Source organism: Trachurus japonicus, chromosome 8, assembly GCF_045865225.1.
Source record: "Trachurus japonicus isolate A0001 chromosome 8, Traja_1.0".
NCBI classification, from domain to species: domain Eukaryota; kingdom Metazoa; phylum Chordata; class Actinopteri; order Carangiformes; family Carangidae; genus Trachurus; species Trachurus japonicus.
In genome coordinates, this window is record NC_140914.1 from 30,313,261 (window position 1) to 30,332,265 (window position 19,005).

The window sequence follows — 19,005 nt, forward strand, 5'->3', positions numbered from 1 at the left end:
GCTGTTCACTCATAGATCAGTGAATCACTCACCACTGTCTCTACTGTTGTTGCTTCATATCCAAAGCTTCTCTACCAGTGAACTGTCGGCATGCTTTTATTGTGAAAAGATGACTGGGCATCTCCATCATGACACAGTCTGTTTGCCTGCAGCTCTGTTCAGATTAACACACACTCCAACACATTAACGTCTGTGTGGATCAACTGCCATCTTGTCATCTATCAATCAGTCATCTTTGATCAATAAGCTGATCAGGGAGTTGATTTCTGAGTCAGCCAGCCAGTTGAGTTTCATGTTGTTTCCTGCTGCAGTGAATCCCTCTTCTTGTTTATATCACAGTATTCTCATTAACTCCAGATGTGTATCACTGAGCCGTTAAAAGTCAACAGTGCATTTCGCTTGATAACAGGTGTTTTTTTATGTGCAGCACTTTCAATGGAAAAAATGTCTGTGTGTGTGTGGTTCCTTCCTACCCGTGCACAAAAGGAAGTCTGTTATTAGAAACCAGACGCGGTGCATTTATGAACTGTAGGAGCAGCTGTTCAGAAATGACGAGCTGGATCGTTGTGCAGAGCCGAGCTCAGATGAAGAGGAGGACTCGTATGAGATCCTGTGCATGTGCTGCCTGAGCTTGTTTACAGTGAACCAAACAAAGCCCAGAGGATGCTGTGTGTGTGTGTGTAAATTCAGATCAGGATCAAAGGGGTCCGCCACGTCGGACGGAGGACAGAGGACGGAGTGTTGGGACCACACCGAGGAAAATAAAAAGGCTGAAACTTTGAGACTAAAAGCACAGGATTACAAGAAAGAAACTCATCAGTGCATCGATGCTTCTGGCAGCTGTTGTCTTCACGACTTGATGATGATGATGCTGATGAGCCACAAGATGAAGGTTTTCCTAAATGCTGAAGGAGAACTTCACATGCTCTTACATGGGCCCTACACATAATTAATTCCAAATGTTCTGATATTTCTCCTCTAGAAGGGTGCAGAACCTATTATTATTACTACTTTATTTTCATATTATGAAAAAAACTGAAATTTGCTTCTTTAGTGTGGCACCAATCCGATGGATGGATGGATGGATGGATGGATGGATGGATGGATGGATGGATGGATGGATGGATGGATGGATGGATGGATGGATGGATGGATGGATGGATGGATGGATGGATGGATAGATGGATAGATGGATAGATAGATAGATAGATAGATAGATAGATAGATAGATAGATAGATAAACTAATAAACAAAACAGAACAGTGGATTACTTATTAGGAGCCACAATATGAAAACAAAACACTTACAATTCTAGACAACAAAGACTCATAAACATAATTACAAATTAGACGTAGTGTATAAATAACATACATAGAATAATATAAAGGACAACCACCCTTGGACCACAGCAATAGCTTTAGACCAATTGAGTATGGTTTCAGGTCTAGCATTATTAATCCTGGCTGTTGACCTTTCAAGAAGACAGACATCAAAAAACAATAAAAGCTGCAGGTTCTCTTGAAATCCGTGATAGGTTCAAACCAATTCTTAATAATGGTTTTCTTGGCAGCCGAAGCTAGAAGCTGCTAGTGTTATTCTTTTCTGCTGAAATGAAACTAAAATGTTGGGATTAGATCCAATAAGATATAGAATGGGACATAAGGGAAGAACTTTATCTAGAATAGTGTTAATAGTATCATTTATATATTTCCAAAGAGGTTTAACAACTGAACAGAACCAAAACATATGTAGTAAAAAGCGGGTTTGATGCTTGTGTTGGACGTCATGCCCACGACTCTTTGGCTAATTAGTGGCCGGCATTCGGTTGATGTCACATCTGAATATAGGTTCAGCTTAGGGATGCACATGATTAACCGTTTAACCGTTAACCGATAACAAGAACTTTGACCGATTAATACTATCGGTTATTTATTTATTTTATTAGTTCCTTATGTCGTCAACTCATGGGGGCGTGTCGACACGTGCAGAGTTCACGTGCCTTCAGTCATATTTCGCAGCAAAAAGTTCCACAGGAGGACTGACAGTATGTGCAGCAGCCCCCGTGAAGGAAGATCAGACAATAAATGTAACCTACACGGACATAGATGTGCATCACCTGTAACAACGGCGCTGGAAAAAAAAAAAAAAAAAAAAGAGGACGTCGCTGCTCTCCAGCCTGTTCACCTGCAGCTCTCCTGCAGCTCCACAGAGGAGCTGTCAGAGGAGCTCTGCTGCTCCTTCAGCCTGGTGTTTGGCTGCACTTTGTATAAAAACAGTTCTACATTGGACGATCTAACCTCCAGAGCGCGATCAGCTGAGACAGAGCGCACTGATCAGCTGTCGCGGCGCATGTGTGTATTTAACGGCAAAAAAAAAAAAAAAAAAAAAAAAAAATTGAAACCAAAAAAAAATTTTTTTATTTTTTTTTTTGGCCGTGCGCCGCAAGATTCTTAATCTTATCGGTTAACGGTTAATAATCGGTTAACGAGCGTCGGTTATCGGTCAGAAAAAAAATTCAAAATGTGCATCCCTAGTTCAGCTCGCTTGGAACCTCACCAGATACCAAAAACAGTACCAGATACCAGGTCGTATCCAAGCCGAATCCAGTTGAGCTGAGTAGTGCTAGTGGAAAATGCTCAGTGCTGATGCTGTGGTGGCAACTTCAGATTAATCAATGTCCCGGAACATCATTCTGTATTTATGAAACAATCAGTGGTTGCCACAGTTACCTTGAAAAAGTAATCTGATTACGCCTTTAAAAAGTTATATAGGCCTAGTTAGTTTAGAGTTAGATTGAAAGTTACTTAATTAGTTACATTCAGCAGCTGCTTACAACACCCCCCGCCGGCTCAACATAAAAATGATAACCGTGTTTCAGGGCAGCATTTCCTCTACAACAGGGGTGTCAAACTCATTTTAGTTCAGGGGCTACAATTTTTTTTTGAATTTGATCTCAAGTGGGCCGGGCCAGTAAAATAATAGCATGATAACCTATAAATAAAAAGAACCTTTAAGTTTTCCCTTTGTTTGAGTACATTATAAAGATATTTCTACAGTTAATGAACTATCCTTTTACAAAACATGTTATGAACAACCTGACATGTCCTATTGATAAAAATATGTGCAATTTCAAATTTTCACACTTGGCAAATTCATCCTGAGGGCCGGATTGGACCCTCTGCCGGGCCAGTTTTGGCCCACGGACCGCATGTTTGACACCCCTGCTCTACAACATAGGCTACTGCCAGACCAACTTCTCTCCCTCACTTACTGGTTTTGCACCGTTTTTTGGTTTGCTGGTGACTTTCACTGTAACGCCCATATAGCCTACAGTCTATGTGTAATTTCAATTCAATTTCCACCGGATCCATCAGCTGCCACTCGAGTATTTCAAAAGGCACGCAGCGCAGCGTGCCAGCAGCAGCGAACCCAGTGGAAATCCCAGTAACACCTTGTCGCCATCACAGAGTGTGAACCTTAGTATTGTCATCTTCAGCTGACACAAACTCAAAATAGTGACCGTATTTCCAGCTAGAAATGCGCATCTCTCTCCTCCTTTCATTGTTGTTTACGTTTGTGTTGCTAGCTGCTTGAGATGTGAGTCGTCCTCATGCTGTAAACGTGACTTGTCGTGGACGGGCGTCACTCCCCGAGATGGAAGAAGAAAGCAGAAATAACCTCTATCTTTTTACTAAGGAAAATGACAAAAAATAGTAACGCACTGTGACTTGGATAAATAACTTTAATCTGATTACTGGTTTGGAGATAGTAACGCATTAGTTACTGGAAAAAGTGATCATATCAGAGTAACGCGTTACTACCCACACGGAAGAAACCTATAGGTTTTAATATAGGTTTGAATATATGTGACATACATAAAATTGGCCGTTTTCATATATACGCATATATGCTAATATAGTATATGGTGCACATATTGTGCATATATGCACAGATAAACTGCATATAGGTTTCATATATGCGCATATATGTATATCCTATATATCCTCATGAGGATATGCGCATATACTATGAAACCTATATGCAGTTTATCTGTGCATATATGCACAATATGTGCACCATATACTATATTAGCATATATGTGTATATATGAAAACGGCCAATTTTATGTATGTCACATATATTCAAACCTATAATAAAACCTATAGGTTTTTTCCATGTGGGTAAGAAGTGCGTTACCGGCATCACTGGAAACAATGCATACAACAGGAACTACTTGTTTATGTGTTGTGTGGCGGCAGCATCAGAAAACAGCTGCCCTGTCACATGACAGACCGTCAGAGCTACAGGGGTAAGACACGTGTGTGTGTGTGAGTGTGTGTGATCAGTGCTAACCCACGCTGACATGTAAACCAGGCTTCGTCCTTCAGGTTTAGTCAAGATGAATCAGATCAGTAACTCGGTTGTTCAGACAAGTCAACTCTGTCATTAGAGCCAGTCTGCCTTAGAACTCCACACACACACTGCTGTTAATCATGACTCATCATGTGCCGTAAGTTCAGGCGGTGGGTCAAGGTAACGCTGAACAGGACTTAAAGCCTGAGGGGATTTGAGTCGACGTAGTCCCGGTTCACACCTAAGCTGTCGAGGTCCGTCACTGATGAGGCCTCGGTGAGTGGTTTGACTCACCGTGGAGATTCTGACTCAAGGACTGAACCTTGTTCTGAAGAATCTGGAGGTGTTTGTTACTTTCTTGAAGACAATCCAACAATCACACACAGATCTGAACTCTTTATCCACCACACAAAAGTTGTGCCTGCTTCTTTTCTTGTGTAGAACATCTTGATAACCTTCAGAAAGAGACTGAAAATCTCACGTAGAGTTCACCACAACTCCAGATTTTTACCGGTAGGGGAACCAGTTGTAGAAAATGGCTTGTTTCAATGAAAACTAAAGGAGCGATTAAAGAGAAACTGTTATAATGTAGATGAGGCAGCAGAGGAACCTGATGGCTGTTGAGCAGTAGGTTGAAGCCTCTCTATGGGGGGGTTGCTGTGATCGTCAGGATGGGGATAAAACACTGTAAACATTTCTCTGTTAAAACAATTAAACCATTAGTGAGTGTATGACGTCACCGTGCCGACCCTCCCATCAGCTGACCCCGGTGTGGATGGGATGGCCACGGTGCCTTCACACCATTTGGTAAACACAAACGCTCCTGAAAGCCCAAATGTTCCAACATGTTTGCCCATGTTTGACATGTTGATATTCATGAGAGCATTAACACCTCTAAAGAGGGAGGGGCCGTCACTGTCGATCCTTTGTCACCCTCTGATCTCTCTGAGGGCAGAGATGATGATGTTGAGAAAACACTGAGTACAGGTTCTAACAGGCTGGATCGTCTGCTCTGTAGTTCCACTGTCAGTGAGAGGATTGGATGACTTTAATGAAATGAAAACATTGCAGCTGCTCCTACTACTACTACTACTACTACTACTACTGTACTGCAGGACCATGGACTGAGAACACCCCCCCCCTCCCTCCACTACTCACTACGTTTACATGCAGTCAATAATTAGCTGATCTCAGGATGCTCCTGCTGAGTAATATCACACATCACCTGCATGCTTCATGGCATATATGTAGCACATTCAGTAACAGATCATTGATCTCATCGAGAGTGAGCGAGCGAGCGCGAAAGAGAAACAGCAGGTGCACCAGATGATTACCAACCGGCAAAAACTGAAACGAGACGGTTAAAGAGAGGAAAAACACATATACAATATATGTCCAAAAGACTTTGTCCCGTCGTCACGACGTGAACGAGGAAGGATCTGATGGTGGCTCAGGTTTAGTGATGAGGAAACCGTCACTGTCAGCTGCACATCTGTCCGCAGCTGCTCCAAACAGACACGTCACCAACTTTATTTTCAAGGAACAGATTAGATGTTGATTTTGTTAACAGTGACTTTGTTGCACCCAAAATTAAGCATACAGTATATTGGGTGCTGTCCGGTACAATCGACCTCCTCCCTCCCCCCCAGCCTCCCTCAAGAGACCCCTCTCGCCCCCCTCCCCAGAGTGCAGCTTGAAAACTCCTCTTTCTCCAAAGCGGGAGATGACAGAAAGAGTTTGAGAACTACTGTAATCGCAGCTACATTGTTGCGAGTTGGCTCCGGCGGAAGCTCTGTGCGCCGTGCACACTGTTTCAGCTGCCTGTTGTCATAGTTTATCAACGTTTTTTCATCATTCTTCATTAGGATAATGTAGGATTAATGTTAAGTTAATTTTGTGTTAGGGACAAAATTGTTCTTGACAAAAAGTGGTGGGGACATGTCCCCAGCATATGCATGTTGGATTCATGTTTTAAGCCTGTGGTTGAATAAACCACATGGTGACAGCAGATATATAAACCAGTCAGGAGACTTGCTGATGAAAAAACAGGGAAACGGGGGTCACATGAGTCTTTGTATTGGCAATTATAATTATAAACTCTCATAACTTCCAATTGAACAACTATACCAGCCAAACACTGCCCCCAAACCCTCTGGGGCCCCTGATGATGTGCACCATTGTTCATATCTACCAATAGCAAAGCTGAGGCTGCTACTAACAGTCTGCATGTGATGGGCCTGGGCCCCCCCAGAGTATGGGATGCTGAGATCAGTATTCAGTGCTGAGATGGCTGTATATTAGTGACAACCTACACAGATCTTTACTTGGCTTGGGTGATATCTGAAATGTAATACCTCGACGGAGTCTGTCCAAAAAGGTTCATCAACGTGTTATTAATATCACATCCATGAAAACAGGACAGGTGGATGTAAAGATGTACAAACACCACAGTAGTACAAGAAGGATGCATTATGCTGAATAGTGTGAATATTGACTATGAATATCAAGTCATTAGGCTCATCATTTCAGTCTCTGTACAGCTGGACCGCCATGAAAGACCTGAGGTTTTCAAGGATTTTGGTCGAGCTGACCCCAAAAAATCAACCGGGTTATTGCTAATATTCTGGTTATGAAAGGGTTATCCCTTTAAACCCACTGGCTGGGTTTTAAGGGGTTAAGGTGCAGCTTTAATTTGTCATATAGTCAGATACATGCTGTGCTGGACTCAGCAGTACAGGACTGTATCTGCTGGCTTTTGTCTTCCTGTCTCTCTGTATCTAAGTCCCCCCAGTCTCCGTCTCCTCGCTCACACACACTTTTGTTTGCTTTTCACATACACATCCTCTACCCGCCACAATACTGTGTGTGAAGGTCTGTGTGTCCATAGGTTACTGTCTCGTCTTCGTTTCTCGACTTTTGTCTCCACACGTCTACGGTTGCTGAGGCAACGGCCGATTAAATTCACCATAATGTGGAAAAATGGTGCGAGAGTGTGTGTGTGTCTTTTCACCTATTGTGTATATAGTTTGGTTTTGTACTTCTTCGCCTGTGAATAAGGTTCACTTTTGCACTGTAAACCCAGAGCACTAGACTCAGAAAATGAGTTGATTCTCAGTATAGGTATAGTATAGGTCCCCATTTCAAATGTCAAATCAAAACTTCATGTGCAGTAAGAGTATTTTTTCTCACTAAACCCCTAAAAAGATCAAGTTTGTTTTTGTGTTTTTCTTTATTTTAACTGCTAATACTTCCATACCGTTTGCAATAATCATTTACCAGATGTTACAAATTCAAGTTTGAATATTCCAGGAAAAAGGGGGCAAAGCATTCAGAAATAGAGCATTTTCTGACCATTTTGTAACCATAATAATAATGTCCAAATGATCGTAAATAATGAACATGTTTAATATTTGCGACTAGAAATCCTACAGTGTGTGTGGTGTTCAGAGCGGAGTCGAGCACACACAGTGTGTAATGTCACGTGTACCGGACCAACAGCCAATCAAGACGAGAGCTGAGTCAGCTGACTGACCTGTGTTTACCTGTTGCCATGGTGACTCGCAGTACCGGGGCCAGAGCGCAGAGCGCTGCTCTCCGAGCTATCTGTAATACTTGTGACTCGCGCTGTAACGCATACAGCCACATTCCCGCCGTCTCCATGACTTTTCAATGGTCGTTTGGTTTTTCTGTGTGTTTTTTCAGACAGTAAAAGGCCGAAAACAACCACCGTTGCATCTTCCTGTTCGTCCGCCATGTTTGTTTACACAGAAGTCACGTTTGACCACGCGAGATTTGGAATATTGAGCGTGAAAAACCTGATACTCTGCTGAAGAATCTGTTAGTGTGTGGTGTGCACTCCGGAGTACACCACACACTATAAGATCAGAGGAGAGAGATCTTGTGAGATCTGTCTTTTGTTTTCAAGTGTGTGGTCTCCTAATCTGTGAATGTTTAAAGAATTGTAGTGTGTATCCACCTTAAGACTCTAACACAGTGTTTTTCAACCTTGGGGTCGGGACCCCATGTGGGGTCGCCTGGAATTCAAATGGGGTCGCCTGAAATGTCCTTGATGAAAATATTCTTTTAACTAATTATTAGTCTTTTTAAAATTCTGATTAAAAACACCACAAACAATTTAAAACAACTGTATTCTATACTTTCACTTTCTCGAATATAAATCGAGTTCAAATAAAATGCAGCATATAAAAATATCTGAGCTGGAGATTTTTAACAGCTCAGTTTGGCTCCATGTATGACGATGTAAACACAACACCCGCAGGTCAACCTGTGAATTTTCACCTGTTTTCTGCTATAACATCTTTCAGCACAGATCCTGTAGTCAGTCACATTGAATAAACCTTCTACTGTGGGTGGAAAAAGGCCAAAGGTTTTTAAGCAGAGTAACTTTTCAAAGTAAAGCACTTCCTGCTTCAGTAGAGTGTAAGGATGCACAACAACCCAGACCTGTGTGTATCACTCTGCCCTTCACTGCCCCGACTCAGGAGGATTAGTTCTGTTCCAATGGTCCAACACTTGGATATTTATAGCTGATTAAATTATGTGGACTAACACCAACCATCAGCCTGTGTGTGTGTGTGTGTGTGTGTGTGTGTGTGCGTGTGCATGCATGCACGTGTGTGTGTGTGTGTGTTGTCAGAGTAAGGCCATAGTAAAATGGTACAACTCTTTAAGTCATGCAGCAACACACAGACATCCATCAGTCACGCTGGTTCCAGACGACTGGCTCATAATTGTATTTCTGAGGTTTTGTACGTACACACACACACACACACACACACACACAGCTTTGTGTTCTCATGGGGATTGTCAGTGTCACCCAATCCTCTTACAGCACCGACCAGACTACACACACACACACACACAGAAAAGAGAAGGGATAGACCACTGTTAGATATAGCCCAGCTAAGTTGAGAGGTGTGTGTGTGTGTGTGTGCGTGCACTGCCTGTGTCAGTCTTGGAGAACCATATATAGCCTTATGTCACCTGTAGATCAGCATGTGTGTGTGTGACTTGCACATGTGTGATCTCTGATCCAGTGTCTACATCTAACCTGTTAGATACATACATACATATACATACATATATACTATGTATGTATGTATATGTGTATGTATGTATATTATACATACATTCATACATACAGTATATACATACATTCATACATATATACATACATACAGTATATACATACATACATACATACACATATACATACATACATACTGTACATACATACATACATACATACGTATGTACATACATACATACGTACATATATACATACATACATACATACATAGATACATACATACGTATATGTACATATATACATACATACATACGTACATATATACATACTGTACATGCATACATAGTATGTACGTACATATACATACGTACATACATACATACATACATAGATACATATACATGGACATATGAAACAAAAACGTATTGAATCACAGCTAGTCTGGCTCTGCTGAATAAATTAAAGATCATTCATTCGTATGATTGTAAATAAAAATGTTTGCATGTTTGTAGAGGTGTGAGGGCACAAAGCTCCAGAAAGACCCATCATGTCCGTCTGTTCCCACAGAAACCGCTGGAGAGCTGGAGACAGAGCCGCTCAACCCAATGGAGGAGGGAAAGGAGAAGGAGAGAGGCATCATGGGACATGAGCAAGAGGACGAGGTGAAGAGCGAGGGTCAACCAGCCGGTATGAACACCCAGGGTTCCACGACGGTGAAAGAGGAGAACCGCGTGGAGGTGCGCACAGATGTGGAGAAAGGGATGGAGGAGGGAGATATGAAGAAAGAGATGGAGATGGAGTTGGAGCTGGAGCTGGAGGCGGAGGTGAAGCTGGAGCTGAGCCAGTCCGGCCCGGGTCAGAAGATGAGCTACATCCGGGGCACAGACCTGTTCGGCTACGTGGGCATCGAGGCGGTCCTGGACCAGATGAGACGCAAGACCATGAAGGCCGGCTTTGAGTTCAACATCATGGTGGTCGGTGAGTCTCAGCCACTTCAACACAAACACAGATGAAGTTAAAGGTGATGAGTGTGATGTTTTACCAAACAGGCACGTTTCAAGTTTGTGCAAGTTGACTTTCATCATGTTGTGTACTGAAAGAATCACACGTTGAGCTGCTCAGTTAACGCTACGGTGAATGGTATTTCTAATGGTTTCCCACATCAAACTAAATACACAATCCAACAACTCCACAACGCTCTGGTGGACGAGTTGTGACCTGCACATTCACCACACTATGAAATTTATAATGTATAATTATGTAACATTACGACACATGAAGCACATACTCGGAACTACTTTCGCTTTTGAAGTCACTCCGCCCAGCAGCCGTGTCTGGAATGTAGTTCCGGCTACATATTTGCCTCATAACGTTCCATTATTATTCCATAGTGGGTGAATGTGCAGGTCACAACTTGTCCACTAGAGTGTTTTGGAGTTGTTGGATTGTGTATGTGATGAGTTTGATGAGGGAAACATGGAAATACCGTGCACTTTGCAGAGCTCACGTCTCTGCCCTGCAGATCTAAAAACAACTTGCACCGACAATTAAAGGAAATGAAGCTACTCCTAAGACTATTATTATTATTATGGCAATAGGCGAATTTGCTAAAATGTTGAAATATCTCTTTAACTTGAAATACATACACAGCTGTGCACAGAACAAAATTTAATTTGCATTAATTTCTCCCATGGCAGCATTGAGGTAGATAAGAATAAAAATAGATAAAAACGCTGCCTAATATATCCCACCCACTAACAGGTGCCACAATGAAGTGTAATTTGGTGTTATTCACTTCACCTGTCAGTGCTCATAGTGTTATGCCTGATTGGTGTATCGAGCTTGACTAGTTGTATTGACTAGACTGCCCAGAGTGTTTTATAGCCTGGCTCTCGCCAGACCCTTGTAGTTCCGCAAAGCTCCACCAGAGGCGCTACGCTCAGCTTCACACAAGGGTCTGGACTCGAGGCCAATGCAAACTTCTTCCCCGGAGCAAAAAATAATGAACCAATCAGGATCGCCGGGCGGGACTTTCTGAGGTGTGACGTAGCGCTGAAGCGACTGTTTGAGTCAAACAACAATGGCGGCTCGCAGTGAGGAGTCGTGCGTTGGCATTGATTCTGCTATTTCAACTGTTTTGTCGAATCTATCGAATATTAATTCTTTGAAAGATGAACAGAGAACGATGTGAGTGGCTGAAGTAGCACGTCATTCAAGATAACGGACAAGTGGTTTATCCAATCACATACAAGATTTTTTTACAAGGCCCCGCCTTCTGAAATGAATCGCCTATGGAGCAGTCCCAGACCCTTGTGTGGAGCTCAGCGTAGCTTTGCGGAACTACAAGGGTCTGGCGAGAGCCAGGCTAAGTGTTTTACACCACAAGCCATAATTACACAGGACCAAGGACATTCTGTCTAAACAAGACCTATTCAGCAGGTATTAAAGGACAATTCTGGGCAAATTCAACTCAGGGCTGTATTTTCCTAACATTTTAAGTCTAAAAGAAGGAATCTGAAGATTTTCAGTTTAATTGCTCCTGTTTTGCGGTAGTTGTGTCTGTCCCCGCATCGCCACGGCAGCGATGAATGGAGCGGATGGAAGTTCCGCTGCTTAGGCTGTTTACATCCCTCAAATAATAAAAAATGTAATAAAAGGGGGCGGTGCGTGGTGCAGTGGTTAAAGCGGCCGCCCCATGTAGAGGCTACAGTCCTCACCGCAGGCGTCCCCGGTTCGAGTCCCGCGTCGGGCAGACCTTTCCTGCATGTCATTCCCCCTCTCTCTGCCTCCCCCTTTCCTGTCTATCTCTACTGTGGACTATCGAATAAAGGCAAAAAGCCAAAAAATATACTTAAAAAAAAAAAAATGTAATAAAAGGATAGGATAAAATAAATAAAAGCTGCAATTTTTTTCCACAGACAGCGTCAGATGGCGACTCAAACATGCACCGAGAAGTTTGTTTACTACAAGCAAGCCGACATGTTTGTAAAACTAGATCTAATTCAAAGTCTCGCGAGACCCAAGTTGACGCACTCGGTGTGTTCACGTGCAGTTGGAAGCTCCCGTTTGTGTCATAAACACAGGAATATCAACTCTTGACTTGCTTGAAGAAACTTCTGGGTGCATGTTTGAGTCGCCATCTGACGCTGTCTGTGGGAAAACATTGCGGCTTTGAGGGATGTAAACAGCCTAAGCAGACACAACTACCACAAAACAGGAACAATTAAACTGAAAATCTTCAGATTCCTTCTTTTAGACCTAAAATGTTAGGAAAATACAGCCCCGAGTTGAATTTGCCCGGAATTGTCCTTTAAGTTGAAGTGAATGTGATCAGATGTCAGGTCAATGCATCTTGGCTGCATTCACAGCTGAACACTTGAGATGGATGATGGTCAGTAAACCTTTTACTTTTCACCTCGTCTGTAGAAAAAGACTTGAATCCTTCACTCTGTTGGACACCACCTGTGTTCAGCTCTTCACAGTGCAGCTTCTCACTTCATTCACCTGCCACTATGCCAGTTCACACACACACAAACACACCAACTCACTGCTTCCCAAGCATCTTTCCTTTGTGTGTGTGTGTGTGTGTCAGCCAACATTGCCAAAATGTTCTTTCACTGATTCCAACCAGCTACCCTGCTGTGTTTTTGACCAATCAGAAAGCTCTTTCAGTGAGGTCAGCCTCCTCTGAGCCAATCGGCAGAGCTCTCCACCGTGGCAAGCTTTTGGGTCCGGCCAATGGCAGAGCTCACACGATGACCATCACTTGGATGTTTCCTGACGGCTCTCTGGGTTTTCACTTTTAACTTTTCACCACCAAATGCTCTGTCTGTCTGTCTCTTTGTGTGTGTGTGTGTGTGTGTGTGTGTGTGTGTGTGTGTGTGTGTGTGTTGAGATGTTATCATATTGGAAGAGGAAGTATGAGTGTGTGAGGAGGAAGTGGTTTTAGAGAGCTGTCTGCTCTTTCCTGTCACACTTGAAAACAGGAAGTTTAGCACTAATCCGTATTTTTAAATCAACAATTCTAATTCTCTATAATACTTGATATTCAAATGAGGCCAGTGAGTTTCAGTCGGTGTGTGTGCTCATGTCATCTACAGTATAAGTCCTTTAACTATCAACCACAAAAGAAGGGACAACACACACCTGTTCAACACCTGATATCTGTTTGTTGTTTCAGTCCCTGATGTAGAAATCTCTCTTCAGTCAAGGTGTAGACCAGGGCTATTCAATACAAAATTCAGTTGGGCCAGATTTTCAAACTAAGGGTGTTTTCACACATGTTTAGTGTGCACCCTAGTGCGCACCAAATGTTAAAATGATACATTGTTTCACTTTTCAGTTAGTGCGGTTGCTTTCACACCTGCGTTTTGTCACTCTGGACCAAACTTGGAGAGCGTCATGTTTCCATGACTACCGTTGAAATCTGGAAGCGCTGATTGATAAAACTTTCATGATGGAGACTCCAGTAGGGCCGGTTGTTAGTAGCTCTGTCATTTATTTCTATATTGTTTGCATGTATAACTCTGTTTGGTACTTCCGGCTGGTTTCCGGTTGCGTTCACCCAGCTCGGTCCCGTTAGTTCCCGGTTAAACGTTAAACACGGCGGACCTCTGCTGCTGCTGCTCGGTAACCAGCTGCTCCGCGGACCCGAGGGACGGACCCGCCGACCTGTCCGGTGTCTGAGCGGACTCAGTGGACACACACCGACTGGCTGCCCCGCTGCTGCTGCTGCTGCTGCTGCTGCTGCTTCATTTGTGGGGACAGAGCTCCGCAGCACCGGAGCACCGGGCGGTCTCCCCGCTGCGTTAACCCGTTGTCAGTGACTACGGGAGCCCTTTTAGCTCAAACTTGTTGAGTTCGCCTGGCAGTTGGCTCGCACCAGAGTGCGGTTGCTTTTACACATCAACTAGTGCGCACCAGAGTTCAGCTGGAGCCGAACCGAGACGAGACCACCTCCTCAGGCCACACTAGTTTTGGTGCATTAGAGTGCGATGTGCTTTCACACACTGACCCAAACTGGACCAAATTTAGTGCGATCTAAATTTTGTGCGCACTAACACTGCAGGTGTGAATACACCCTAAGAAATGTATCTGGGCCAGACATTTTCAGTGGTTTGTGGTTTTAAACACAAATTAATATATATTGAAAAACAAGTGTGAAGTGTTTATTCATTGTTTCCCTTTAAAAAATGGTCACATTTTGCACAGACACATCAAAAGGTGCATAAAAGCAATGAAAAAAGCTCCAACTGAATAGAAGCAGAAGTAGTGGCAATACTTCACTCCACCTTTGGAATAAAAAATAAACATCTTAATCATATCTAAAGCCGGGCACCAATCAAAACTAAAAAAAAAAAAAAAAAGTGCTCAGTATAAGCAATAACTTGCTTCTATTATGAATTAAAATAAACATTTTGGTCACCTCGAAAAACCTCTAAGTGCATCGAGAAAAAAATTCACAGTATACCGCGGGAATTTCTGAAAGCTCATGGTTCAGTTTTTTTCTGCATTTCTGGTGGAACCCTGAGTCAGGCCACTTGGAGGCTGCACTTTGGCCGCATTTGGCCCCCGGGCCACCATTTGAATAGGTCTGGTGTAGACCTTCTCTCCATAATAGACCCAACAGATCCCAAGTGCGCAACAGTAATGAGGAAAAAGTGATAGAAATCTCTCTATCTCTATAATCTGATGATATAGTGAACTGTGTTCTGTCAGGCCGGTAGGACTTCATCCAGCTGAGCCAGGCCAGAGACACCAATTTAGTCCCCAATTTGTCTAGAAAAATACAGTGATCATTGGTCTCAGAACTGTACAGTAAAAGGATCAGAGAGGAGGAGTCTGAATGGGTTGAAAGCAGAAGATCATTTACTACAGTAGTGAGGACTGTCTCAGTACAGTGACAGGCCCTGAAGGCAGACAGGAACACTTCAAAAAGATTGTTAGAAGATAGGTGGGATGAAAGCTCATGACTCACAACTCCACTACTTAAGAGAAAAATAGAAGGTTAGAGACTGGCAGATAGTTAGTGAGGAATCTTGGATCAAGAAGAGATTTGTTCAGTAAAGATTTAACCACAGCTGCTTTGAAACTGCTGACAGGGACAACACCAGCAGCCACTGATGAATTAATGATATTCAGCACTGAAGGTTCTATGATTGGGTTTGGAGAACTTTCAGAGTCATCAAAACCCCCTGGAAGCCCAAAAGAGTTTTGATGACTCCGAAAGTTCTCCAAACCCTTCCTTGGCATGACTGAGAGTAGAAAATTGGTGAATTAGCAATTTTGGGTTCTGGGAGAAAGTAGCCTATCTTGGACTGCATCAGACCCTAAGCCCCGCCCACCATCTTCTTTCTCCATGCTGACAGGTGAAAGAGCAGAGAGTCATGTTGTTTATGTTGTTTGTTAGCTTGTAAGTGGCAGCACCTGGCACAGCGCTAGTGGTTGTGCTAATGCTATAGCTTCTCTCTGCACTGACAAGGTTCCAGGTTTATTTAGCCCCGCCCTCTGCCCCCACAGGATTGGGTCCTTCGGTTTGTGATGTATGAAACCCTCTCTGTCTGAATCTGTGCTTATGAGACTGTCAGTGGTTCGCTGCAGCTAAGGTGGAAACCATCTTGGTGTCGATGATTACTTTGCTCATCATGTGTCTTGTAGTACATAAAAACATCATATGGATGTTAGCAAAGTTAGACACTGAATTTTGATTGAAAGTTAAAGGTACATTGGGCCTCATTCACGAACCGTTCTTAAGAACAAATTTGTTCTTAAGTCCTACTTAGGAAGTTTTTACGAAGATTGTGGCATTCATGAATGTTTTCTTATCCAGAATTTGTTCTTAACTAAGAACAAAATCTAAGAACAGTCAGGAGTATACTTACGCACTTTTAGGTGCTGAGACTTCTGCAAAAATAACCGATTATAGCGTTTTCTTTTGTTCTGCAGTTGTATGATATTATAAGATTTGAATAAGAATTATTTTCTTATCTTTTATGATGTTTTTAATAATCATATATATTAATAATAATAATTGACAAATCATTGCAGTCTCTTAAAAAACATTATAGACACTTAATTCATATCATATCTTTTTTTTTGGGGGGGGGGCATACAGCTGCCGATATGATTTTTTTTTTCCTAATTGCGGGCTGCAACAGTGCACTTACTGTAAGTGTACACACAACTGTTTTTTTTTTCATATGTGATAATATGATGATATTTATGATGGCACACTTGAGAGTGTGGTCTCTCTGATAACAACCCGAAGAGCTGCATCCACTGCTGACGCTACTAAATATAGCCTAAATATAAATATAAAAATATAAACTAAATATAAGCCTTTCGGTTGTTTCTTAGTTTCATTCCTGCCGCAGTAGCGCCACTTCACTACTAAAGTTCTTTTTACGTTTGGAGTCTGGTGCTCCCTCCCAGATTTTCATTTGAGCATTTCAACTTTCTTTCTCACTTCACTTCTCTGCTCAGCGCCTGTGGGTTCTGTGTGCACACGGCCCTGCAGTCTCATGCCCTTTTACGGGCATTGATGGGGCAGTTACCTATGCTAATCATATGTTAATTAGACTCACCTGGCACACGCCCTCAACTTACGAGGAGATGGCATTCATCAAGTAGGAACACAGCTGCGAACAATTCTGAGGCTTACGAACGCGTTGATGAATCTGACGTAGGGTTTTCTTAAGGAACCTCTTAAGAACAACTTAAGAAAGAATCTAAGAAGATTCTTAAGAAGATATTGGTGAATGAGGCCCATTGTGTAGGAATTACTCCCATCTAGCGTTGTATATCGCAAGCAACTCAATCGTATTTTTCATGCTGCATTCACGTGAAATTGGGCAGACGGCAGACGGACGACAGCCGCTGCGCGTAACGGCATAAACGAGGCAAAACAATACATGTGACAATATGTTGTCATGGCGATGTCGTATTGTTTACCTGACCCACGATTTACCGGCTTTCTCTCAACCTCTGTGACTAAAATGACATCTGGTTTGTTACCGACGGCCGTCTGCCCGACTGCACATGAATGCAGCATTTCATTCATTCATTAATTTCCTTCATATGACATGAACGGCAAATTCAGAGCTTACCCGAACACTTCAGTTTGTTGATGGGGCGGATTACTGATTAATGAAAAACATACTTTTCAACCAAATAATCTATTTTCGTGAATAGATAACAGGAGAAGTTACACAATGTCCCTTTAAACTGTAGAGATGGGGGAAGTTCCCTCTCTTCCAACTCATCAGCCATGTGAGTGTGAGCTTGATGTAAGCCTTTAAAATAAAACCCACAGATGCAGCCAGTATAACACTGGTGTAACACTACTTTATTTAACCCTAACTCTTTGTACACACTCTGACAGTGGTTAACAGTGCTGCTCTGTGTCTGCAGGTCAGAGCGGTTTGGGGAAGTCCACACTGGTCAACACTCTGTTCAAGTCCAAAGTCAGTCGCAAGTCCTGCACACCCAGCTACGAGGAGAAGATCTGCAAAACGGTCAAACTGCATTCAGTCAGCCACAGTAAGTCCACACACACACACACACACACACACACACACACACACACACACACACATGGTCCTAATAGAACAGAGGTGTCATCTCACTTCCTCCTTTCTTGTCACTTTTCCTTTCACTTCCTGTCTTATGAACAGGAATCCTGGTTCAGCTTCCAGAAGAAGGTTCTGTTAGTTTCGAAACCTGCTCATCTCCTTTTTTTCTGAATAATGTAGTTTGTGCCACAAAGCTTCTGACCATGGCTACTATTCTTTTTTTTCTTTTACTTTCCTTTTAATTTTTTTTTTTAATTTTAATTTTGCGACAAGACAAGCTCATCACAGAAGTAACACAAACTCACAGCCTTCTGCTGTCACAAAACACAACATAGGCTACAACACCATGGCTACTATTCCAATCTTTTCCCCTTCACCTAAATACAATGGAAACCGTTTATAGTGATCACATGGGTCCAGAGTCAATGTGATCACTATAAGTGGTTGATTACTATAACTGATTTTTTATTATTTCACTTAATTTTTTATGCAGAACATCATCTAAATGCCATTTGTATAGTTTTCACTTTCACTTCACTTTATTTTCTCACGACCACGTAATGAGAAAAATGTAACGAAACGGTCGTCAGGACGATCCTCTCTCGTCAGCTCCAAACACACCTGTCTGCAGCGTGGTTTTCCACACAGCAGTCATTTAACTCACGTGACAGAAACTGAAGCAGTTAACTATGACATTCATGAGATTAATCGCGATTAAATATTTTAATCGATTGACAGCACTACTATAAACAAATTATTTAAACAGCATTTGTATAGAAATGATTCTGTCCCAAGCCTTTTGATCCATATAAGCGGTTGATTACTATATCCGTGATCACTATAAGCCGTTTCCACTGTACTGGTGAATACTTTGATCGTGGAAAGTGTTTACAGATTTCAGGTTGTCTTCTGTAGGACATGAGCAGAATTCACTGAGGTGGCCTTCACCTCCGTGTCTCCAGCTGTATCTTATTTAGACCAGTACATAAATCCAGAAGGAATGGTTGACAGTTCATTAGTGTCCGTCTGACA

At 42.5% G+C, this 19,005-nt stretch overlaps 1 protein-coding gene across 1 annotated transcript in view; it reads left to right on the top strand.

The window, feature by feature from the left end:
- The window catches only part of septin12 (septin 12), a 112,038-nt gene that overhangs the window by 72,323 nt on the left and 20,710 nt on the right, over nt 1–19,005 (top strand). The window contains exons 3-4 of the mRNA XM_085785154.1: nt 9,971–10,381; nt 17,813–17,941. Of these exons, the coding sequence (XP_085641280.1) occupies nt 9,971–10,381; nt 17,813–17,941 (540 nt within the window). The remainder of the gene's footprint in view (nt 1–9,970; nt 10,382–17,812; nt 17,942–19,005) is intronic.